The sequence below is a fragment of the Eleutherodactylus coqui genome, chromosome 4, assembly GCF_035609145.1.
Source record: "Eleutherodactylus coqui strain aEleCoq1 chromosome 4, aEleCoq1.hap1, whole genome shotgun sequence".
Classification (NCBI taxonomy): Eukaryota; Metazoa; Chordata; class Amphibia; order Anura; family Eleutherodactylidae; genus Eleutherodactylus; species Eleutherodactylus coqui.
In genome coordinates this window covers 72,560,678-72,587,083 of record NC_089840.1, presented here as the reverse complement: position 1 = coordinate 72,587,083, position 26,406 = coordinate 72,560,678, and the positions used below count along the sequence as shown (strand labels likewise).

The 26,406-nt window shown below is 46.6% G+C and overlaps 1 protein-coding gene across 1 annotated transcript in view; it reads right to left on the bottom strand.

Moving 5' to 3' along the window:
* COL26A1 (collagen type XXVI alpha 1 chain) overlaps positions 1-7,417 on the bottom strand; it is a 416,532-nt gene extending 409,115 nt beyond the window's left edge. Inside the window, exon 1 of the mRNA XM_066599641.1 lies at positions 7,184-7,417. Within this exon, the coding sequence (XP_066455738.1) occupies positions 7,184-7,341 (158 nt within the window). The 5' untranslated portion in view covers positions 7,342-7,417. The remainder of the gene's footprint in view (positions 1-7,183) is intronic.
* Between the last annotated feature and the right edge of the window lie 18,989 nt (positions 7,418-26,406).

Below are 26,406 nucleotides of genomic sequence, written 5' to 3'. Positions count from 1 at the left end.
AGTACATGTGTGCTGTATGGTCCCATGACGGACCAGCAGTTGCTTATATGTACTTTCACAATCTCTTTTATCTGCACTCACTATTTTCCTTGTATAGTTCTTACTGCGCTTTACCAATCTGTTTAGGGAGTGAATTTAGCCATGTGTTGGGCGGTAATTAAAAGGGTTGTCTGAGTTAAGAACACCTCTGTCACCGAGTGTCCCATGCCTTAAAATAAAAAAATCTGCAGTTACTCGCCTCTCCCTGTTCGTTCGCCATTACTGGCTCTGGTCCCTGCTGTGACGTCATTTTAGATACTGAGCCCGTCTCCAACAGTCAACGACAGCGATCATGGCTGAGCACTGTCATTGGCTGCAACAGATGTCAAGGTTGGTCCCATATACGTTTTATTGGCAATAAATCTGGTGACCGGTCAGGTCACAGAAGTGTGACAATGTTGTGGAGGCATTCCTGTGACCCCCTTGTGTGTGCGGCCGAGCATTATCCTGCTGCCTCTTGGAAGCTGCCATGAGAGGAACACATGTGGCTGCAGGATGTCCTGAACATATCACTGAACTGTAATTGTCCCTCGTACTACTACCAGGGGTAACTGACTGCTGTATGCGATGGCCCCTCAGACCATCACACCAGCAGGGGGCAGTGTGCCGCTGCACAGCAAAGGCAGGATTGAGGCACTCACCCCGAGGTCTCCTGACACGAATACAGACATCTTCAGTGCCCAAACTAAACCTGGATTAGTTGCTGAAGACAACCTCGTTCTACTCTATAGCAGTCCAGCTTCATCATTCACGACCCCACTGCCATCGGAGGCAATAGTGGGTCAGTGTGAAAGGCAATACACGTAATGGGCGCAAGAAGACAAAATATCTTTCAGTCAAGTGACTTGAAATGGTTCAGAGAGACACAGGGATTTGTAACAATGGTTGTCCTCTGCCTCTTGATGGTGGACAACGAAACAATTGGAGCTGCTTGTGCTTGTTGGATGATCAGACGATCCTCTCTCCTGGTGGTCTGTCAAGGCTGTTCTGTGCCTGGTCACGTTATGTGTCCTCACACATAAACTGGTCCAAACACCTCCTAACAGTTTGGTCACAAGGGATCAGGTGTCGGGCAATTTGTTGATAGAGCCATCCAGCTTCTCGCATTCCAATAATGCGCCCCTCTCAAACTCTTTTAAGTGGACATAATCTCTTAGATTGAGTCATAAAGGCATGTCTAGTGGTCAACAAGCAGAAAAGGGTCCAATACATACATGTAGCCATGATAGCCTTTTTTAGGCCATGGGAAGTACCACTGTTAGAGGCTTAGTTGGCATGACCCTGGAGGTCCCTTCCAACTCTACCATTCTATGATTCTATGACCATTAATCTATCATGCCACAACTCTAAGCATTTGCACATCTGCCTGAGATGTAACTGAATGCAGAGTTTGGCAGCAAGATGCCAACTTCTTCTAGGTGCTTTACTTTTCTTGTCAAAGAGTATATATATATATATATATATATATATATATATATATAAAGCAAGGCAGTACCCAAGGTGTTGAATTGTTAAATATTGGATTTTATCACAATTAGGGTCATGATCACACGAGCATATCTGGCAGTGTGTAGGCTGCAAGATATATGTGCACGACATGCAGCCGGTACGCAATAACTGCCCATAGCCATGTACTATCTCGGTGTGTATACACACATAATACACGCTAAGATAGAACATGCTGAGATGAATAATTCGCGCAAGTTGTGTGAGCAGCAACATGGCCACCTATGGCAGATTAGTACAGTGTTTTACACGCGCAAGACCCGCGCGCAGAATAAGCTGTACCAACATGCTGATATGAGCCCGGTCTTAATAGGACCATTCATTGTGGCTTGGGACATGATTAGGTTTACTGTACAATAGGTTATTGATTGGATTTTGCACTTTCTTTTTATATATTTTAGCATTTGGTCCTTACATGACTTTCTATGTGTACATTCCTCGCGTTGGTGATGATGCCACATCTTTACTGGATGACTTGTTTTTAAACCTTAAAGGGGTTGTCCACTTCTTAACTATCAATGACTTATCCTCAGAATAGATCATCAATAGTTAATTGGCCAGGGTGTGCGACTGAGGATCCCCAGTGATCAGCTGTTTGCCGGGCCACTGTCAGTGTGTACAGAGCTTGAAGCTTTCAGCTCAGTACACATTGCAGCCGCCTGGATTCATTCTGCAGCTACTGTTCCTATTGAATTCAATGGGAACAGTGACTGCAAAACCAACCTGGTAGCTGCCAAGTGGATGACAAAGCGAGGTGACATTCTTTCTCTATGCAAACTAATGGAAAGTGATGGTTTCATGGGATCCTTAGAGTTTAGTGATGAAGCCGTCTTCCACCTTTCAGGCACTGCCAACAAACATATCCACATAGATCACTTGCGTGACCCCCCCCCCCCACAGTGAATGTGTTTTGCGCTATAACCCCCAGGAAAGTGTACAGCCCCTTTTCTATGAGGAAACAATCCCTGGGATTTCATACATGGACATGCTACATATAAGGCTTCTGCTGCAGCAGGAACAGAAAATCCCAGATTTCATCTTCCAACAGGACGAACACCGCTTCATTTTCACAATAAAGTCAGTAGTGAGCTCAGTAGGTGACCACCAAACAGATGGATTGGCCGTGCAGATGGGGACAATAGTGAACTTCTTCCTTGGCCTCCATGTTCCCCGGACCTTACACCTTGTGATTTTTTTTCTCTGATGGAATATTAAAGACAGAGTCTACATGCCCCCCTTACCACCCACCATGCATGATCTGCGAGTACCCATCACAGAAGACATTGTGTCAGTCAATCGTGATACGCTACAACATGTCAGAGCTTGAGGGGGTACAAAGATGGGTAACTACAGTGATAAATGGAATGGGTGGACTACAATACTCAGAGAGGTTATGAAAATGGGGGTTATCTAGTTTAGAAAAAAGATGTCTGTTATGCATTTTAGAAAAAAGATGACTGTAGGGCAACCTAATCACTATTTATAAATATATCTGGGGACAATACAGACATTTCTCCCACAATCTACTTATACCAGGACTGTGACTGTAACAAGGGGGCATCCTCTATGTTTAGAGGAAAGAAGGTTTCTACACTGACATAGAAGGGGGTTCTTTACTGTAAAAGCAGTGAAACTATGGAACTCTCTGCCTGAGGACGCAGTGATGGCAAATTTCATAAAAGAGTATAAGAAGGGCCTGGATGTCTTACTTGAGTGTTATAATATTATAATCATTAATCATTTCAGAAGGGTTAGTGATCCAGGGATCATTCCGATTGCCAGATTGGAGTGAGGAAGAAATTTTGTTTCCCTTCAACGGGGGAAAATTAGTTTCTATCTCATTGGGTTTTTTTTGCCTTCCTCTAGATCAACATTGGGGGGTAGTAGGCTGAACTAGATAGACAAGTGTCTTTTTTTTAATATAAGGCCTCCCTCACACAGACATTTTTGTACAGCGTTTAGTGCTGCCTTTTCAGCGCTGCGCTAAATGATGTACAACGCTCCCATTCATTTCAGAGGGGCTGTTAACAGAAGCGTCTTCAACACTGCGCTTTGACAGCGATGCATGTTCTATCTTTGGCCGTTTTCAGCCCTGCGTTGCCCAATGAAATAAATGGGCAGCGGTTACAGCGCTGCTGAAAACGTTGCACAACTTGGTAACACGTTTTTGGCAGCGTTACCTCAAGCATCAACTGCACTACCTAAAAAGAAAAAGGAATACACACCTAGCTGGCGCCGTCGGGGTCCCTGCCGCTGTTCTCTAGAGCTCTGTTCAGACTGTGGGGCACTTGTCAAGCCGACAAAACATCTACTGCTAATGACGGGGATTGAAATCCCCGCCTCCCAGCAGGAGATTGCTCTGATTGGTTCAGGAGCACCTACTCCGCCAATTAGAGCCACCGCTTGATGCACCAATCACAGCTATTTAATGAATGGTGCATCCAGCGGTGGCTGTGATTGACTGAGCCTGCTGACACTCAGCGGGCTCAGCCAATCAGAGCAATCTTTTGCTGGAGGCGAGGTCTAGAAAACCCGTCACTAGCAAAAGATCCTCTGTCGGCGATGACAAGTGCCGGGAGCCCTGGAGAACAGCGGCATGGAACCGGACAGCGCTACTTAGGTAACTATTGATTTTTTTTTTGCAGCTTCCTTGGCTGTATTTTCAGCTGTGCTGAAAACGCAGTCAAAATGTTCTCCAAAATGCATGCCAACGCTGCTGAAACCGCAGTAAACACAGTGTTGTCATGCATTTTGTCATATGTTGTCATGCATAGACGCAATCTTTTCACATGCCTATATTGTGCTGAAACCACGCTCGTGGGAATGAGGCCTAAGGTAGTTTATGGTGCTTTAGACAGGTTTGCTTAAAGTAGCTCCAAAGCTGGAGTTTTCCTTTAATCTGGTATCAATGAGATTTGACAGGTTGGAGATCATCAGATATTCTGGTTATTAGATGTGCACAGAAAATTACTATTCAATAAAACTCACAAGTCAGATAAATAGCCCAAAATAAGGTAAAGCTCAAATACCGTTTTCGGCTTATGTTTGACTATTGGACTGAAGTATGCATCCATAAGGTCCTAGGTATCCTTTTTGCATACATTTGTGAACATACATTCCATTGTAAATGGAAAATATGACCGATTTATGCAACTCTATGGTATGCTGCCGCATACAGTATGCGGGATATGATGTTCAGTACATATGCTGGAAGATGCCAAACGCAAAGTCAGGCTGTGATGTGAATAGGGCTTAAAGAGGTTGTACCCAAATTACAAGTTATACACTATCCACAGATGTGAGACCTAACTACTGATCTCAAGAACGGAAGTCCTGTGTCCTCAATTACCTGTCACTGCGGGATCGCTTCTCCCCCCACAGTGACATCAGAATGAATGGAGCGCTGGCCGAGCATGCACAGTTGGCACTTCATTCATTTCAATGGGGCAGATGGACATTCCCATTGAAAGTGAATGGAGGATCGGCAAAATTGTATGTCCAGCGCTCCATTCAATCTCCTCCTCACTGCAGGGGACGAGGGGGACAATAAGGAAGTTGGGGGACATAGGACCCTTGTTTTCAGGATCGATGGGGGTCTCAGCGGTGAGACCCCAACCAATCAGCAAGTGGATAGGGGATAACTTGTAATTCTGGTAAACCCTTTAAGACACAAAATATTACACTATAACCATGTTTTTGGATGAGAAACATTTCCTAGCTGCTTATTTTTTTTATGTCAGTCTTCGGTTTCTAATCTTGTGAATCCTATATTATAATATATTGTAGATCTGTGCTGGGAAAATGTGCAAGATTATCAGACCTTCTGGATTATGGGATGCCGTGTTAAAGGTATTTCATAGTGAATCTGAACACATTAAATTTACTAGCATATACAGATAATCCTCTATAAAAATAGATGGAAGACGTCTTGCAAGAAGAGTTATCTGAGGGTAAACTATCCGTTCCAACAGCAGCTGTGGTAGTGCAATAATCTGCACTGGTCTAGGAAGCGAATTCAATTTTTTACGTTAAGATGTAAAACATTGTAAAACTCCAAAACATGTTAAAAGACATAAACAGTGTCCCAGAACCCACAAAATTAAGTACAGGTCACAGACTTTCCCATTAGGTAGGAACAGAACATGATGTTCATCCCGCAACAACACTCCCCCCTAGAGGCCAGAAGGAGAAGCAGTGTGACCCAGATATTGACCGCTGCTTTCACACTTCATTGGTTTCAGGACCGTGAAGTTCATATCGGTTCACTGTGCATACTTGTTGCTTTTTTGTAACAGTTTAGGAATAGCTATTATTATTGATGCTAAGCAACGGCAACTATGTCACAGTATGGAAAACTATAGGAAAGTGTGAAGTCTGGTAGCAGCTTCATGTATGTGTTTGCTTATATATGTTATGTTGGGTCTGATGTGCAAAACACAACAGCATTTGGAACAATTGCCCATTGCAAATAGAAGTAATACCCATCTCTAATCATCTGGAAAGTAATCTGAGTGATTTGGTTGGTTTCTATCTACACCTGTGTCTATACATACCTGACATGCCCTTGCCCAAATCTTACTACTTGCACAAATTTACCAAAAGTTCTATAGTTTTTGTGTTTTTAATTAATTAAATAAATCATTGCCTACTAGACCCGAATATATTCTCTATAATAGTTTGCACCCCTAAAGCTGATCCTTGGCAACACAAGGCAGTGCCCATGGTTTTTACACACAGATCTCCATGTGGATGAGAGTGATCTGGGCCCAAGGGCATTAGATGTCACCGATCCTTTACCAACCATCATAGCTATGATACAATTAATTTGGGTTAAAAAATGTATTTGAGGAGCACTTATCAGTTACATTTTTTCAGGACCCTGCATATAGTCATTAAGGGGAACTCTAACTGACCAAGGGGCAGGGGTCTTCTCTGCTCATGTTCCCTAAGACACTGCCTGGATGGTCGGTCAGACCCTGCAATGGATGAGAATGCAAACTAATCCTCAGCCATGATCCCAGGATTACTAGGTTAGTAGTTAGTAACTACTGCACTTTTTTGAAAACTTTTGACATGTCAGAGCAACATGTCAAAAGTTTTGATCAGTGGGCTCCAAGTGCTTAGACCTCCACTGATCACTCAAATCAAGGGGCTGCAGTGCTCATCCGAGCACTGGGCCCTTCGGTTGTCTTTGCTGCCTGTCAGCTCCTCTTGGCAGCTGAAGACTGATGCATAGACTTCTATAGACATCAATGCGCCCATCTTCGGTTGCCGAGAGGAACCAACAGACAGAGAAGACAGCCGAAGGGCATAGCGCATGGATGAGTGCTGCACCCAGACCCCATGAATCCAGACTTTGGCATGTCACAATGATATGTCAAAAGTTTTCAAAAAGTGCAGTTACTCTTTAGGATGAAGAGCCCCTTTAAATATATCATATTTCCAAAAGGATTCAACTAATAGAATGTATGTTTGCTCAGCTCTCTGCACACATGAAATCCCTTACCTTGTCACATGTCACACATTATGTATCATGAAGTGAAATGTCGCAGTTTTCAGTGTTTCATATTAATGACTTTAATTCCAATGAAGAATTCCTTATAGACATAGATATCCATATCTGATATGTGAGACTTACCTGCGATTTGAATAGCTTGCACTAGCAGATGCTGAATTTTGATCGGGGTAGTTGTGCTGCAAAGTGGATGCTGGGAACTGATACAAGAATCCAGTTCCACAGGTAAATCCCAACAAAGTGGAAGACCAGAGCAGTACAAGAGGATATGTCATTTTCATAAATGGAGAAGTAATTCCAATATGAGAAAGCACTGAACAAATCCAGAACCAAGGAGTCTCTATAATACAGGGGCTCTAAGGCTCTGCGGAGCTGAACTGAGCACACAAGAACTGGTTGCTGAAGGCATTCTCTGAACTTAAGTCCTTTAAATTTGGTAACGTTTGCAACAGTCATTGAAAAAGGGGGCTGTGACATCTCAGCGCTACATGTGACTAGCACCACCTAGTGGTTATTCTGTATAATGTTCGCTTATAACAATCAAGAGACTTGGAAATAAAGACAAGGTAGAGAATATATGTGATGGTAAATACTTTTGTGTCAACTAGATGGGAGGTCATAGGCTAAACTGGATGGGCATATGTCTTTTGTCTACAATTACTATGTATGTTACTAAAATTCAATTTTTCCAACCTGTTTTTATTTTCTCACTGTAGTTTTTATCCTATTGTCTGTACCTGCCTATGGGGCTGCCATTGTGTCTTTGCTGCATAAATTTGCTTTGCAGCAGCTTTTAGAGATATGCTTTACAGAAGCCTCACAGGCCATTTACAAAATGGATAGGAGCTAACTCACTGACTACTATGGCAGATTGTTCTTGTCATGTTCTGCGACCAGTACAGATGTCATTGTTCGGGGAGGGAGAGGAGGTGAGCTGTGACCATCACTTATTGTGAATAATGGATCTTGTGCTATCTACAGTACATATAGGTGTTACTTTTCACTGCAATCCCCCACAAAGTGGCCGTCTCCAGAGTGTCAAGCATACACTGCATGCTATTTGCATAATGTGATGTTTGATATCCATTACTGTCATATCTGGGAACCCTTGTAAAGACAGCACTCACAGAGTTAAATTCATGCAATCACCTTTTTATGACACTGCATCAGAAGCCTAGCACAAGTCTCTTGTGCCAGAGGGAGCTGTCCTAGGCACTGTTGGATGACAGCCTGGCACTTGCTCCAACAGCAGAGACTGGAGAAACCTCTGATCCCTGTTATTCAATCCTTTACATACCATGGTCACTGGCATAACACTAGGGATCGCAATTGCAACCTGGCCCATTGGCTAGGGTGGCCCACAAAGCCCACGCCATATGCTGTCTAACTGCCACAGAAGTGGGCCGGCTCTGGGGGATGCTCAAGAAGGGGATGGCCATTACCCGGGGCAGCTGGCCGCCAATCCCACGCTGCAGACTCTCCTGATGCTCAGTCCTCCCTTCCACTGAGAGACTGCAGTTCTGATTTGTCACAAATGCAGTCTATCAGTGCACTGCCGGCCGTGTGATTGGTTCTGCCAGTGGTGTCTGATAGCGGAAGAAGGGAGCGGCGACCATGCTGTGTATCCAAGGTTATGTAATCATATATGTATAGCTGGTACATGTATAATTATATTCCAGCAGATATTCAGGTTATACTAGCATGCTCCATATCACTACACATAGCAGATGTACATCCCCTGTATATAATTACATATTTACAGCTGGTATAAGTTATACATATCCCTGTGAATAGTGATATGGAGCATGCTGATATGACTTGGGTATCTTCTGTATATAATTCTATATGTACAGCTGGTATAAGTTACACATCTTCCTGTATATAGTGATATGAGCCATGCTGGTATAACCTCGGTAATGAGGGGACTCCCTGCAGGGAATCTTTCCGTGCAACACGGACCTTCCCGGTGCACGCATGTCCTATCTTTTGCAGGTGCGATTATTTTGCGCCTGTAAAAAAACGGACATGTGAACACCACATAGGGAACCAATGGTTCTATTAGACACATTTTTTTTGCGCACATAGGAGCACGCAAAAAAATGCTCATCTGACTTCACCCTAAGAAGTACTATGAAAGTACTATGCTCAACACGACGTCAGGTAACGTACACACTGCTGGAAATAGAAGCACACCACACTATGCTGAAGAGTAGCACCACTCCAGGGAGAAGGAAGCCTGGCCCTAACCTAGCTGGAGGGTAAAGGGTCCCTGCCTAGAAGCGGAGTCATCGCCTCGATAAAGGCTGCCACTCGATCTTCTTTCTGGGCCCTGATTGTCCCTATAGAAGCCCCTGGACAGATGAGCCAACACAGCAAGCAATACAAGTGAAAACAGAAATACAACTGAAAAGGAAACTGCAGCACTTATCTTGAAATAGCAGCAAGACACCCAGCACAGAGGAACACCACGTTTCAACAACTCCTCTATGAACTGAATAAGCAGTGGTGAGCAAAAGGAAGGGGTAAGACTATAAAGCTCTCCACACCTGAGGACTAACAGAGCGATTAGAGAACCACACCCCCAACCTTCTCCCAGGAATGACTAATCATCAGCATGCATCTATGCAGCAAAGAGGGACAGCAAACTGCATTAACCTCTGTCCTGCATAACAAGTCGACAGGCCTTGTTCTGCATCGAGGCCACCATGCCACAATGCTGTCGCGACCAACAAGCCGCGACACAAGCCACATTATCAGCACCCCATATTTCACTGTGATGTAGCCATTTGGGGAGAGACTTGCACCATATTGGCCACCGTGAAGCTAAACACCATCACCTTAGATATAATCCCCATTCTGGCTCACTACAACAGCTTATAATTAGGTTTAGTGGCCATAGTGAAAACTGAATAATTTTAGCTTTTAAAAAAAAAAATGGATTGTGGGATCAGAAATTAAAAAGTCGTGTCATCAGTTAGTGCGGTCGTATCATCAATTAGTGCCGTCGTGTCATCAGTTAGTGCGGTCGTGTCATCAGTTAGTGCGGTCGTGTCATCAATTAGTGCGGTCGTGTCATCAGTTAGTGCGGTCGTGTCATCAGTTAGTGCGGTCGTGTCATCAGTTAGTGCGGTCATATCATCAATTAGTGCGGTCGTGTCATCAGTTAGTGCGATCGTGTCATCAGTTAGTGCGGTCGTGTCATCAGTTAGTGCGGTCGTGTCATCAGTTAGTGCGGTCGTGTCATCAGTTAGTGCGGTCGTGTCATCAGTTAGTGCGATCGTGTCATCAGTTAGTGCGGTCGTGTCATCAATTAGTGCGGTCGTGTCATCAGTTAGTGCGGTCGTGTCATCAGTTAGTGCGATCGTGTCATCAGTTAGTGCAGTCGTGTCATCAATTAGTGCGGTCGTGTCATCAGTTAGTGCGGTCGTGTCATCAGTTAGTGCGGTCGTGTCATCAGTTAGTGCGGTCGTGTCATCAGTTAGTGCGGTCGTGTCATCAGTTAGTGCGGTCGTGTCATCAGTTAGTGCGGTCATATCATCAATTAGTGCGATCGTGTCATCAGTTAGTGCGATCGTGTCATCAGTTAATGCGGTCGTGTCATCAATTAGTGCGGTCGTGTCATCAGTTAGTGCGGTCGTGTCATCAGTTAGTGCAGTCGTGTCATCAATTAGTGCGGTCGTGTCATCAGTTAGTGCGGTCGTGTCATCAGTTAGTGCGATCGTGTCATTAGTTAGTGCGATCGTGTCATCAGTTAGTGCGATCGTGTCATCAGTTAGTGCGGTCGTGTCATCAGTTAGTGCGGTCGTGTCATCAGTTAGTGCGATCGTGTCATCAGTTAGTGCGGTCGTGTCATCAGTTAGTGCGGTCGTGTCATCAGTTAGTGCGATCGTGTCATCAGTTAGTGCGATCGTGTCATCAGTTAGTGCGGTCGTGTCATCAATTAGTGCGGTCGTGTCATCAGTTAGTGCGGTCGTGTCATCAGTTAGTGCGATCGTGTCATCAGTTAGTGCGATCGTGTCATCAGTTAGTGCGGTCGTGTCATCAGTTAGTGCGGTCGTGTCATCAGTTAGTGCGGTCGTGTCATCAATTAGTGCGGTCGTGTCATCAGTTAGTGCGGTCGTGTCATCAGTTAGTGCGGTCGTGTCATCAGTTAGTGCGGTCGTGTCATCAGTTAGTGCGGTCGTGTCATCAGTTAGTGCGGTCGTGTCATCAGTTAGTGCGGTCTTGTCATCAATTAGTGCGGTCGTGTCATCAGTTAGTGCGGTCGTGTCATCAGTTAGTGCGGTCGTGTCATCAGTTAGTGCGGTCGTGTCATCAGTTAGTGCGGTCGTGTCATCAGTTAGTGCGGTCGTGTCATCAGTTAGTGCGGTCATATCATCAATTAGTGCGATCGTGTCATCAGTTAGTGCGATCGTGTCATCAGTTAGTGCGGTCGTGTCATCAATTAGTGCGGTCGTGTCATCAGTTAGTGCGGTCGTGTCATCAGTTAGTGCAGTCGTGTCATCAATTAGTGCGGTCGTGTCATCAGTTAGTGCGGTCGTGTCATCAGTTAGTGCGATCGTGTCATCAGTTAGTGCGATCGTGTCATCAGTTAGTGCGATCGTGTCATCAGTTAGTGCGGTCGTGTCATCAGTTAGTGCGGTCGTGTCATCAGTTAGTGCGATCGTGTCATCAGTTAGTGCGGTCGTGTCATCAGTTAGTGCGGTCGTGTCATCAGTTAGTGCGGTCTTGTCATCAATTAGTGCGGTCGTGTCATCAGTTAGTGCGGTCGTGTCATCAGTTAGTGCGGTCGTGTCATCAGTTAGTGCGGTCGTGTCATCAGTTAGTGCGGTCGTGTCATCAGTTAGTGCGGTCGTGTCATCAGTTAGTGCGGTCGTGTCATCAGTTAGTGCGGTCGTGTCATCAGTTAGTGCGGTCGTGTCATCAGTTAGTGCGGTCGTATCATCAGTTAGTGCGATCGTGTCATCAGTTAGTGCGATCGTGTCATCAGTTAGTGCGGTCGTGTCATCAATTAGTGCGATCGTGTCATCATTTAGTGCGGTCGTGTCATCAGTTAGTGCGGTCGTGTCATCAATTAGTGCGATCGTGTCATCAGTTAGTGCGATCGTGTCATCAGTTAGTGCGGTCGTATCATCAATTAGTGCGATCGTGTCATCAGTTAGTGCGGTCGTGTCATCAGTTAGTGCGGTCGTGTCATCAGTTAGTGCGGTCGTGTCATCAATTAGTGTGGTCGTGTCATCAATTAGTGTGGTCGTGTCATCAATTAGTGTGGTCGTGTCATCAGTTAGTGCGGTCGTGTAATCAGTTAGTGCGGTCGTGTCATCAGTTAGTGCGGTCGTGTCATCAGTTAGTGCGGTTCTATCATCAATTAGTGTGGTCGTGTCATCAGTTAGTGTGGTCGTGTCATCAGTTAGTGCGGTCGTGTCATCAGTTAGTGCGGTCGTGTCATCAGTTAGTGCGGTCGTGTCATCAGTTAGTGCGGTCGTGTCATCAGTTAGTGCGGTCGTGTCATCAGTTAGTGCGGTCGTGTCATCAGTTAGTGCGGTCGTGTCATCGTTAGTGCGGTTGTGTCATCAGTTAGTGCGGTCGTGTCATCAATTAGTGCGGTCGTGTCATCGTTAGTGCGGTTGTGTCATCAGTTAGTGCGGTCGTGTCATCAGTTAGTGCGGTCGTGTCATCAGTTAGTGCGGTCGTGTCATCAGTTAGTGCGGTCGTGTCATCAGTTAGTGCGGTCTAGCGGCCAAATCTAATTTTATTTTATAACTGTTTCCCGATTTTTGATTCCTTTAATAAAACACGATGCATAACTTTAGTCACTCCCACAATAGCTATCCACTACCCTTAACCCCTTAATGACCAAGCCAAATTTTGGAAATCCGACATGTGGTTTTGCATATGCAAGTGATTCTGACATTCTTTTATCGACACATATTGTACTTCATTTAGTTGGTAAAAATAGACCGATAGAACTTGTGTATTTTTATTAAAGCACCAAAATTGGGAAAATTTTGAAAGAATTGTCATTTTTTTCACATTTTCAATTGCAGTATCTCAAATATGTGCAAACATACTGGACAAGTTTTTGATGAGATATATATTTCCATCTGTTTACTTTATTCTAGAAGCACATTGCAAAAACTTCAGTTTTTTTAACCATTTAGAAGACGTCAAATTTAACACTGATTATTAACATTTTGAGGAACATTTTGTTTTCCTACACCTAGCCAAGATTGCAAAGGCTCAGGGGCATAACTCTAGGGGATGCGATTGCACCTGGGCCCAGGAGCCTTACGGGGCCCATAAGGCCTCTCTTCCTCATATAGGGAGCCCAGTACTATGAATAAAGCATTAGAGTTGAGGGCCCTGTTACAGGTTTTGCATTGGGACCAGGAGCTTCAAGTTCACCTTTGCAAAGGCTCATAGGTATCAGAATGATAAATGTCTCCACAAATGACCCCATTAAAAAAAATGCATTTTAATGTATTCACTGAGGGGTGTCATGAGTATTTTGACCCCACAGTTTCTTCTCAGGAATTACCATAATGCAATTAAGAGAAAAAATAAAATTTCACATTTTTGCAAATATGTCATTTTAAAGATAGAATTCTTTTCTATAGTGCACATGAAAATGAGCATTTGCATCCCAAAATGGATACCCCCGTTTGTACCGTGTTCAGAAACATACCCATTGTGGCCCTAAGATTATGTCCATATGCACAACGGGACCCAAACCGAAAGGAGCCAGTGGCTTTCAGACCAGACATTTTGCTTGAATGCTTTAGGCCCCATCGCCCACTTGTAGAGCCATTGAGCGGCCAAAACAATAGAGAGCCCCCACAAATGACCACATTTTGAAAACTAGACCCCTTAACAAATTCATCTAGGGGTGTACTGTGTTTTTTGACCCCACAGTTTTTCAATGAATCTAAGCAAGCAGAAGGGAAAAAATACGATTTTCCTTTTTTTTGGCAATTGTGTAATTTAAAAAACAGGGTTTTTTTGTACAGCACACATAGGAATGAAGATTTCCATCCGAAAATGTATCCCCCTGTTTGTCCGGTGTTCAGAAATATACCCAGTGTGGCCCTAATATTATGTCCATATGCACAACGGGGCCCAAAACTGAAAGGAGCATTACAATTCAACTGTTTTTCAACTTTTACGTGATCGCCATAATCCATTGGATATTGGTGATCATGTGACTGGGGACCACTCACCGCGGCCCCCGGTCACTGCCCAGGCTCTTGGCTACCTTTAGTAGCCAGGAGCAAGGAGATTTTAAATTTCACGCCCCCCCCCCCCCCCCCCCCCAAGCTTCTGAACTTGAATCCGCCATTTTGGCAACAGGCGCATGCGCCGAAACTGGAGAAGGGTACACAAATAAAGATCCCATTGGGGGACATCACTGGAGGCTTTAGGTAAGTAATTTCATCTTCCCTCATGGTTCAAACCTGTGACAGGAGTTGAAACTTTAGCTTTTTTTTATCCATTGGATAATGGTGATCACTTGACAAGGAACTGCATACCGGGGCCCCCTGTGAGATTTCCAGGATCTCATCTACGTTTAGTAGCCAGGTGAATTTAAATTACCCGGGCAATCCAGGACTTTTGCGAATGCATCCGCCCATTTTTGCGAGGGGTGAGTGCACAAAAGCCAGGGTAAGGTCCACGGATAAATATGATATGGTCTATGAGGGGAGATGAAACAAAATGTTTAAATTTTTTTTCTTTTCTTTAGACTTTTATTTTTTAACTTCAAATGATCGCTGTTATCCATTGGATAACAGCGATCATGTGACCGGGAACTGCATACAGCGGCTCCCGGTGATATCTCTCAGCTACACATGGTGTGCGTTTGTGTGTATTTAGTACTTTTTAACGCACCTCATCACCCATCACAATGATGGGGTGCGTTAAAAAGTGCGGTCAATCGTTCTATAATGCATTCAAAAACGCAGCATGAATCGCGGTAAGTGCCACGATTTTGAGCAGCGTTTTCTGAATACCTCTGTGAGAGTGGCCTTACGCTGTGAACATAGCACATACCGGCTGCTCCTCCCTTTCCTGCACTCAGTGCAATTTATATGCTCTGTATGTGGGGTGATACATCATTCAGATAAGCCAAAGTAATAAAACTGAGGTAGTGAATAGGTTAGTAGCGGTTTTTGTTTCCTTTGTGGGAGCAGCTAAACAGAAAGAAAATGCTTGAGTTTTTATGCCCATAGACATATATTCAACCGGAGGCCTTCAGTTTCAATGCATTTGTCAATTTTCTGTTGCCATTCCATTTCTAAAACTGCGTGCGCTTTTGCTCCCGGTTCAAAAAACAAAATAAAAACAGATTAGTTTTTTTTAACACTGCTGTCAATAGAAAATGGAAGCTAACAGAAAGCTATCCATTTTTAATTTCCATTTTCTTTCCGTTTAGCTACTCCCACAACGGAACAGCTAGAACATAGTCTTATATCCAACCTGAGTGTTAATAAACATTGTCAGATACATATCTAATAGAGTGAAATCTACACCTTATCTGTACCTGAATCTTATCATAGGGCCCCTTCACACAAACGTATTTGTGTGCGCAAAATTTGTGTGTGCAATGTGCAGAGAATAGAACCCATTGCTTTCAGTGGGTTCAATCTCGGCACTCATTTTTGCGTGCATATTTCTATTTTTGCGCGACCCAAAGGTCCCTATAGAATTATATAGGAGGTGCGCAAATGCGCACTTAATACCCACACAAGTGCGCAATTCTGCAGGAAAAAAAACACATATGGGACTCATTAAACCAAATAACCTTTATAATTATTGCAGGGGGGTGTCCCATGCCCATGTAAACTGGCTCTGTGAACGCAAAAAGTACAAAAATATGTGCAAAAACGTGCGCAAAAGCATATTATTTACGGCGTTTCAATAAGAGTATATTTTACATATACTATGCCTGCTGGAATTCTATATAATATTGTATCAGATTGAAGCCTACAGCCTTAGGATATCTAGGAATCTATTACCATGGGCATATTTTTCTGTGCTGTGCTTTAAAAATGCAGCAATCACTACTTTTGTCCATGTGTGATAAAAGATATGCCCATTGTAGTCTATGGAAAGTGATTAAAATACAGAGGCATTCGTATTGCATCAGTATTTTATCGGAATTTGCCCCCTAATTTACAGACAAGTTGAAATTTATTATATTATGGCGACTATTTCCCAGTTGCTTACCAACTTGCACCCTTGTTATTCTGTCAGGTCTGTTGGTTACTAATAAGTCCAAAATGGCTGGCCTTCTAGTCGGGTCCTGTACAATATGGGTAAGATAATTTTGTTTAGTAATCGACAGAAAGTTGTTACCTTTATGAGACCTGCAGGTTTTAGCTTCTTAGTTTATACCCGGATAGTTAAAGTCCCCCATAAGCACCTCATTGTGATTTGATGCTTTATCTATTTGCCTCAGTAATAGATTTTCAGTTGCTTCTGTTATATTTAGTGGTCTATAGAAAACCCATCTGAGGATTTTATTGTGCTTTTTCCCTCTATGTATTTCCACGCATAGACTCCACATGTTCATCACCCTTCTGCTTCATGTCCACAGGTGGGGCGGGTTCGGTGGGCGGGAGCCCCGCCGAAGGGCTCCCACCCTGCCCACGGCGTGAGAACAATACTTACCAGTCCGTCATCTCCTCCGTGCATGTGGGCAGGCACGCCAACATGTGGGAGGGCCTACCGGCTGTCACACACCCCGCACATGCGCGGTGGAGATTTTTTTGAAATCTCCTGCTTTCCCGCAGGATCTGCGGCACACCCGGAATGACAGTTCCGGATGTGCCGCAGATTGGACGGTTTCCATTGACCTCAATAAAAGCCGTCCTCGCGGGATCCGCAGCAAACTGGAGCAAGCTGCGATTTGTTTTCTGGACCGAAAGGTCCGCAAAACAAACACGCATGCTTTAATTAAGCGGCTTGAACTCCGGATCATCTGTGTGGGTGCCATACCCGGACTCCGGAACTCAAACCCGCCCGTGGACATGAGCCCTAACATATACCTTCCCTTAAGGTGGGTTTAAACAGGATTTTACCTAAAGACAAAAAAACCCTTTCCAGTTTTTACAATCTTTTGTGAGCAGACTGTAACCCTGTAAGTTCACTGCCCAATCACAGCTTTCATCTAACCAGGTCTCCATTATTCCTACTATGTCGGAGTTTTCCTCAGACATTATTACGTCCAGTTTGTCTACTTTATTGGTCAGACTTCTAGCATTAGTCTCTATTAGAGATGAGCGAACGTGTTCTTCCGAGCTTGATATTCGTGCGAATATTAGGGTGTTCGGGATGTTCGTTATTCGTAACGAACACCATGCGGTATTCGGGTTACTTTCACTTCCTTCCCTGAGACGTTAGCGCGCTTTTCTGGCCAATTGAAAGACAGGGAAGGCATTACAACTTCCCCCTGTGCCGTTCAAGCCCTATACCACCCCCCTGCTGTGAGTGGCTGGGAAGATCAGATGTCACCCGAATATAAAAGTCGGCCCCTCCCGCGGCTCGCCTCAGATGCCTTGTGAGTTAGATGAGGGACAGTGCTGCTGGTACCGGAGCTGCTGTAGGGAGAGAAATAGCAGTTAGTGTAGGCTTCAAGAACCCCAAAGGTCCTTATTAGGGCCAGTAATACCTGTGTGTTGGCTGCTGTTAGCAGTGACTTTTTTTTTTCTTCTCAAAATCGCCTCTGCAGAGCGTTGCACCCGGCATTAGGGACAGAAGTGTTGGATAGGCAGGGAGAGTGTTAGGAGTGAGTGTAGCCTTCAAGAACCTCAACGGTCCTTTCTAGGGCCATATTTAACCGTGTGCAGTACTGTGCTGGCTGCTGTTAGCAGTGCTGCATATTTTTTTTTTCCTCAAAATCGCCTCTGCAGAGCATTGCACCCTCCATTGATACTACAGGGACAGAATTGTGTAGGCAGGGCCACAACACAGTTATTATTCATTGAATATACGCAGTGGGTCCTTTTGGTGTAAAAAAAGGGAAAAGAAATCTATTTGTCCTGCCTCTGTCCGTCCTAAGGGCTGTGGACACGTGTGAGCTGCGTATACAACGTTAAAAAATCAGACGCACCCAGCTACGGTTTACTGCTGGCTTCGCCATTTGCTTTCCTTAATTGGGACAAAAATACCTGCTCTGCCAGAGTTAATAACTCTGCTACCCTCAAGTTCTGTGACACATTAGCAGGGCCACAGCACAGTTATTAAACTTCTCATGTTCATTGAATATACGCAGTGGGTCCTTTTGGTGTAAAAAAAGGGAAAAGAAATCTATTTGTCCTGCCTCTGTCCGTCCTAAGGGCTGTGGACACGTGTGAGCTGCGTGTACAACGTTAAAAAATCAGACGCACCCAGCTACGGTTTACTGCTGGCTTCGCCATTTGCTTTCCTTAATTGTGAAAAAAATACCTGCTCTGCCAGAGTTAATAACTCTGCTACCCTCAAGTTCTGTGACACATTAGCAGGGCCACAGCACAGTTATTAAACTTCTCATGTTCATTGAATATACGCAGTGGGTCCTTTTGGTGTAAAAAAAGGGAAAAGAAATCTATTTGTCCTGCCTCTGTCCGTCCTAAGGGCTGTGGACACGTGTGAGCTGCGTGTACAACGTTAAAAAATCAGACGCACCCAGCTACGGTTTACTGCTGGCTTCGCCATTTGCTTTCCTTAATTGGGAAAAAAATACCTGTTCTGCCAGAGTTAATAACTCTGCTACCCTCAAGTTCTGTGACACATTAGCAGGGCCACAGCACAGTTATTAAACTTAGATTATTCATTCACTAGAGGCAGTGGGGCGTTTCGTTTTCAAAAAAGGGAAAAAATTATATTTGGCCTGCAGTCTTGCGCCAATTTATTTCCTGCCTGTGAAATCAAATTACTGGTAATACAGCATGCTGAGGGGTAGGGGTAGGCCTAGAGGACGTGGACGCGGCCGAGGACGCGGAGGGCCAAGTGAGGGTGTGGGCACAGGCCGAACTCCTGTTCTAGGTGTATCGCAGCCGTCTGCTGCGCGATTAGTAGACAGGCACGTTTCTGGCGTCCCGACAGTCATCGCACAATTCATGGGTCCACGCGGGAGACGGTTATTAGAAAATGAGCAGTGTGAGCAGGTCCTGTCCTGGATGGCAATAAGTGCTTCGAGCAACCTATCGTCCAGCCACAGTTCTGCGCCGTCCACTGCTGCAAATCCGAATCCTCTGTCTGCTGCTCCTCCTTCCTCCCAGCCTCCTCACTCCACTACAATGACACATGCTCAGGAGCGGGAACACTCCCAGGAACTGTTCTCGGGCCCCTGCTCAGATTGGGCAGCAGTGGTTCCTCTCCCACCAGAGGAGTTTATCGTCACTGATGCCCAACCATTCGAAAGTTCCCGGGGTACGGGGGAAGAGGCTGGGGACTTCCGCCAACTGTCTCAAGAACTTTCTGTGGGTGAGGAGGACGATGACGATGAGACACAGTTGTCTTGCAGTGAGGTAGTAGTAAGGGCAGTAAGTCCGAGGGAGCAGCGCACAGAGGATTCGGAGGAAGAGCAGCAGGACGATGAGGTGACTGACCCCACCTGGTGTGCAACGCCTACACAGGACAGGTCTTCAGAGGGGGAGGCACGGGCAGCAGCAGGGCAGGTTGCAAGAGGCAGTGCGGTGGCCAGGGGTAGAGGCAGGGCCAGACCGAATAATCCACCAACTCTTTCCCAAAGCGCCCCCTCGCGCCATGCAGAGGCCGAGGTGCTCTAAGGTCTGGCAGTTTTTCACAGAGACGCCTGACGACCGACGAACAGTGGTGTGCAACCTTTGTCGCGCAAAGCTCAGCCGGGGAGCCAACACCAACAGCCTCACCACCACCAGCATGCGCAGACATATGATGGCCAAGCACCCCACAAGGTGGGACGAAGGCCGTTCACCGCCTCCGGTTTGCACCCCTGCCTCTCCCCCTGTGCCCCAACCTGCCACTGAGATCCAACCCCCCTCTCAGGACACGGGCACTACTGCCTCATGGCCTGCACCCCCACCCTCACCTCCGCTGTCCTCGGCCCCATCCACCAGTGTAGTTCAGCGCACCGTCCAGCCGTCGCTTGCGCAACTGTTGGAGCGCAAGCGCAAGTACGCCGCCACGCACCCGCCCGCTCAAACGTTAACCGTCCGCATAGCATAATTCATCAGCCTTGAGATGCTGCCGTATAGGGTTGTGGAAACGGAGTCCTTCAAAAGTATCATGGAGGCGGCGGACCCGCGCTACTCAGTTCCCAGTCGCCACTACTTTTCCCGATGTGCCGTCCCAGCCCTGCACGACCACGTCTCCCGCAACATTGTACGCGCCCTCACCAATGCGGTTAGTGGCAAGGTCCACTTAACTACGGACACGTGGACAAGCACAGGCGGGCAGGGCCACTACATCTCCCTGACGGCACATTGGGTGAATTTAGTGGAGGCTGGGACAGAGTCAGAGCCTGGGACCGCTCACGTCCTACCCACCCCCAGAATTGCGGGCCACAGCTCGGTGGTGGTATCTGCGGAGGTGTATGCTTCCTCCACTAAAGCACCCTCCTCCTCCTCCTCCTCCTCCTCCGCAACCTCTGTCTCGCAATCAAGATGTGTTAGCAGCAGCATGTCGCCAGCAGTTGGTGTCGCGCGGTGTGGCAGCACAGCGGTGGGCAAGCGTCAGCAGGCCGTGCTGAAACTACTCAGCTTAGGAGATAAGAGGCACACGGCCCACGAACTGCTGCAGGGTCTGACACAGCAGACCGACCGCTGGCTTGCGCCGCTGAGCCTCCAACCGGGCATGGTCGTGTGTGACAACGGCCGTAACCTGGTGGCGGCTCTGCAGCTCGGCAGCCTCACGCACGTGCCATGCCTGGCCCACGTCTTTAATTTGGTGGTTCAGTGCTTTCTGAAAAGCTACCCACGCTTGTCAGACCTGCTCGGAAAGGCGCGCCGGCTCTACGCACATTTCCGCAAGTCCCACACGGACGCTGCTACCCTGCGCACCCTGCAACATCGCTTTAAGCTGCCAGTGCACCGACTGCTGTGCGACGTGCCCACACGGTGAAACTCTACGCTCCACATGTTGGCCAGGCTCTATGAACAGCGTAGAGCTATAGTCGAATACCAACTCCAACATGGGCGGTGCAGTGGGAGTCAGCCTCCTCAATTCTTTTCAGAAGAGTGGGCCTGGTTGGCAGACATCTGCCATGTCCTTGGTAATTTTGAGGAGTCTACCCAGGTGGTGAGCGGCGATGCTGCAATCATTAGCGTCACCATTCCTCTGCTATGCATCTTGAGAAATTCCCTGCAAAGCATAAAGGTAGCTGCTTTGCGCTCGGAAACGGGGGCGGGGGAAGACAGTATGCCGCTGGATAGTCAGGGCACCCTCCTGTCTATTTCTCAGCGCGTACAGGAGGAGGAGGAGGAGCATGAGGAGGATGAGGAGGAGGGGGAAGAGACAGCTTGGCCCGCTGCTGACGGTACACCGGCTGATTGCCTGTCATCCTTTCAGCGTGTATGGCCTGAGGAGGAGGAGGAGGAGGAGGAGCAGGAGGAGGAGGAGGAGGATCCTGCAAGTGATCTTCCTAGTGAAGACAGCCATGTGTTGCGTACAGGTACCCTGGCACACATGGCTGACTTCATGTTAGGATGCCTTTCTCGTGACCCTCGCGTTGCACGCATTCTGGCCACAACGGATTACTGGGTGTACACACTGCTCGACCCACGCTATAAGGAGAACCTGCCCACTCTCATTCCCGAAGAGGAAAGGGGTTCGAGAGTGTTGCTATACCACAGGACCCTTGCGGACAAGCTGATGGTAAAATTCCCAGCCGACAGCGCTAGTGGCAGAAGGCGCAGTACCGAGGGCAAGGTAGCAGGGGAGGTGCGGAGATCGAGCAGCATGTACATCCCAGGCAGTGCAACAGTCTTTAAGGGCCTGGACAGCTTTATGGCTCCCCACCAAGACTGTGTCACCGCTCCCCAGTCAAGGCTGAGTCGGCGGGAGCACTGTAAAAGGATGGTGAGGGAGTACGTAGCCGATCGCACGACCGTCCTCCGTGACGCCTCTGCCACCTACAACTACTGGGTGTTGAAGCTGGACACGTGGCCTGAACTAGCGCTGTATGCCCTGGAGGTGCTTGCTTGTCCTGCGGCTAGCGTCTTGTCGGAAAGGGTGTTTAGTGCGGCTGGGGGAATCATCACAGATAAGCGTACCCGCTTGTCAACCGACAGTGCCGACAGGCTAACACTCATCAAGATGAACAAAGCCTGGATTTCCCCAGACTTCTCTTCTCCACCAGCGGACAGCAAGGATACGTAAGCAATACGTAGGCTGCACCCGCGGATGGAAGCTACGTTCTCTCTCACCATCCAAAACGGGGACATTTCTGCTTCATCAATCTGTGTCTAATATTCCTCCTCCTCCTCCTGCTCCTCCTCCTGAAACCTCACGTAATCACGCTGAACGGGCAATTTTTCTTAGGGCCACAAGGCTCACTCAAATAATTTTTCTGAACAATTTTTAAAAGTTTCAATGCGTTTAAAAGCGTTGGAACTTTAACTTGAACCAATTTTTCGTTAAACTGGGCTGCCTCCAGGCCTAGTTACCACTTAAGCCACATTAACCAAAGCGATTAATGGGTTTCACCTGCCCTCTTGGCTGGCCATGACCAATTTTTTGGATGTACATTAGTACTGTTGATACAGCAATTTTTGTGGGCCCTCGCCTACAGTGTAATCAAATTAATTTTTAGCCCACCTGCATTACAGCTGACGTTACCTCAGCTGTGTTGGGCAATGCAATGTGATATTTTTATGTACCGCCGGTGGGTTCCAGGGAGCCACCCATGCTGTAGGTGCACACGGAGTGTAACCTACATGTGTCCACTTGTAAAGAACCCCAGTCTGACTGGGGCATGCAGTGTGGGCCGAAGCCCACCTGCATTAAGCACGACATTACTACCTCAGCTGTGTTGGGCAATGCAATGGGATATTTTTATGTACCGCCGGTGGGTTCCAGGGAGCCACCCATGCTGTAGGTGCACACGGAGTCTAACCTACATGTGTCCACTTGTAAAGAACCCCAGTCTGACTGGGGCATGCAGTGTGGGCCGAAGCCCACCTGCATTAAGCACGACATTACTACCTCAGCTGTGTTGGGCAATGCAATGGGATATTTTTATGTACCGCTGGTGGCTTCCTGGCACCCACCCATGCTGTGGGTCCACAGAGAATTATAAATGCATCTGAAAGCACATCTAAAGAACCCCAGGTAGACTGGGGCATGCAGTGTGGGCCGAAGCCCACCTGCATTAAGCAGGACATTACTACCTCAGCTGTGTTGGGCAATGCAATGGGATATTTTTATGTACCGCCGGTGGCTTCCTGGCACCCACCCATGCTGTGGGTCCACAGGGAGTTGTAAATGCATCTGTTTCCACTTGTAAAGAACCCCAGTCTGACTGGGGCATGCAGTGTGGGCCGAAGCCCACCTGCATTAAGCACGACATTACTACCTCAGCTGTGTTGGGCAATGCAATGGGATATTTTTATGTACCGCCGGTGGGTTCCAGTGAGCCACCCATGCTGTCGGTCCACAGGGACTTCACAATAGGGGGTTGTACCTTCCTGTGTCTATGAATTAAAAAGCCCGGTCTGACTGGGGCATGCAGACACCTTGACAGAATGAATAGTGTGTGGCACATAGGTTCCCCATTGCTATGCCCACGTGTGCAGCTCCTGATGGCGGTGGCACAGGATTCTATTTCTCATTGCTTCTGTACAGCATTGTGGGCTATCGCCCCGCCCCTTTTAAAGAGGGTCGCTGCCTAGCCGTGCCAACCCTCTGCAGTGTGTGCCTGCGGTTCCTCCTCATGGCAGACGCACTTATAAATAGACATGAGTGTGGCGTGGCATGAGGGCAGCTGAAGGCTGCACAGGGACAACTTGGTGTGCGCTGTGGACACTGGTTCGTGCGGGGGGGTTGGTCAGCATGTAACCCAGGAGAAGTGGCAGCGGAGTGTCATGCAGGCAGTGATTGTGCTTTGTTGGAGGTAGTGTGGTGCTTAGCTAAGGTATGCATTGCTAATGAGGGCTTTTCAGAAGTAAAAGTTGTTGGGAGGGGGGGGGGGGGGCACTCTTGCCGGTATTGTGGCTTAATAGTGGGACCTGTGAACTTGAGATGCAGCCCAACATGTAGCCCCTCGCCTGCCCTATCCGTTGCTGTGTCGTTCCCATCACTTTCTTGAATTGCCCAGATTTTCACACATGAAAACCTTAGCGAGCATCGGCGAAATACAAAAATGCTCCGGTCGCCCATTGACTTCAATGGGGTTCGTTATTCGAAACGAACCCTCGAACATCGCGGGAAGTTCGTTTCGAATAACGAACACCCGAGCATTTTGGTGTTCGCTCATCTTTAGTCTCTATACAGTTTAGAAGGTTTTGGTTATTTTTTTATTTTAAATCTATCCCTGTTAACTATTCTGACAGTCCTAACTGTACTAACTCTTCCCACCGCTCCACCCTCATTTCTATTATTTAGTCCCAGGTCACTGCCTACACTGTATTCCACCCTATTCTCTGGTTGTCCTCTCCCCTAGCCCCTAGTTTAAACACTCCTTCAACCTTCTAGCCATCTTCTTCCCCAGCACCACTGCACCCTCTACACTGAGATGCAGACCATTCCTATGGTAGAACCAGTAGCTGACAGCAAAGTAAGCCCAATTCTCCAGGAACCCAAACCCCCCCCCCCTTCCTACATCAACTCTGGAGCTACTTGTTTACCTTCCTAATCTCCTGATGCCTTTCTGGTGTGGCACGTGGCATTTTCAGAAAATACTACTTTGGGGGTCCTTGCCCTCAGCTTAAGCTTACATCCTAGTTCCCTGAAATCATTTTAAGGACCTTCCACCTACCTCTAACTTTGTCATTGATCCCAATTTGTACTATAACTGCTGCATCTTCACCAGCCCCTTTCAGTAATTTGTCAACCTGATCCACGATGTGTCGAACTTGAGGGCTAGGAAGACAACACACCGTTTAACGATCCTGTTCTTCATAGCTGTTTGCCCTGTCTATCCCCCTAATAATTGAATCTCCCACTACCATGACCTGTCTAGACTGCCCTTCTTACTGGAGCAGATATTCCCCTGGTGGTCAGAGAGGATGTCGTGCTGCAGCAGTGCTAATCATCTCCTCATCTGCCAACTTTGCAAACGTTTTGGGGTGTGCCAGTTCAGGACTTATTTCCCTGGATCTCTTCCCTCTACTCCTCCTTCTGTCACCCAGCTAGCTACTTGCTCATTCGGCTCTTCCAAACTACCATCCTCCCCTACATCCTCTGCCACATCTACACCAGTGAGCAGCAAACTTCTTTCCAAGTTGTCAATGGATCTCGGTGTTACAAGCCACACATTTAGATGAAGGATCTGGGCTTCCAAATGTGCAACACTCACATATCTCGTACAGCAGTATGCACCAACGGCTGTTCAAAGATTGCATACATGGCACAAGATGTACACTGGATGGCATTTTTTATCCTGGAGCACAATGTAAAGGTCCATTTACACGCAACGGTTTTTTCTTAAAATTCGGTCAAACGGTCGCAGATGAGCAATCATCGTTGCCTGTAAACGTTGCCATCATTTACTTTTCAACTGAACGATGATTTTAAGGTGAGCATAAAATCTATTGTTCAGTCGGAGAGAAGATAACAGGGACCGCACACTGTGTTCTTCACAGGAGTTGGAGATTACATTGTATTCAGCCGACAGCTAATAAAAAGTGTTAATAGACATTAGTGTGTCTATTGCAAAATGATCGCTAAAACTGTCAATCTTTCAATCGTTTGTAAGATTGTCTTTGCATGTAAATGGGCCATAAATGGGCACCATACGGATAGAGTAGATTAAAAAAATTATATATGCAAAAATTTCAAATAAGCAGTAATTAAATAAGTTACTCTTTTAAAGTCCCTAACTCCAAAGTCACACACTTATGATACAGTACAGTTAGAACACAGCCACGCACACTCACTTTGGATTTATATAGCTCTTGTCCGTAGTGCTTCTGTTCCTCCTCTGTTTGGAATGGCATGCGGTCCTTAATTTTGTTCCTAGCCAATTCCGCTGCATCTCTGGCTGTTCTAGGCATCCTCTCTCGTTGGAGGATGCCTAATCGTTTGGTCCCACTAGTCATTGTGATGAAGCTCTAGTAAGTTGTGTGTTCCGATGGTGATGCATTTTTTAAAATCCTACCATTAATGAGCGATTCTTGAAGAAAAATCTCACAAAAATAGGACATGCAGCAATATCGGTCCCAGAGAAGAAT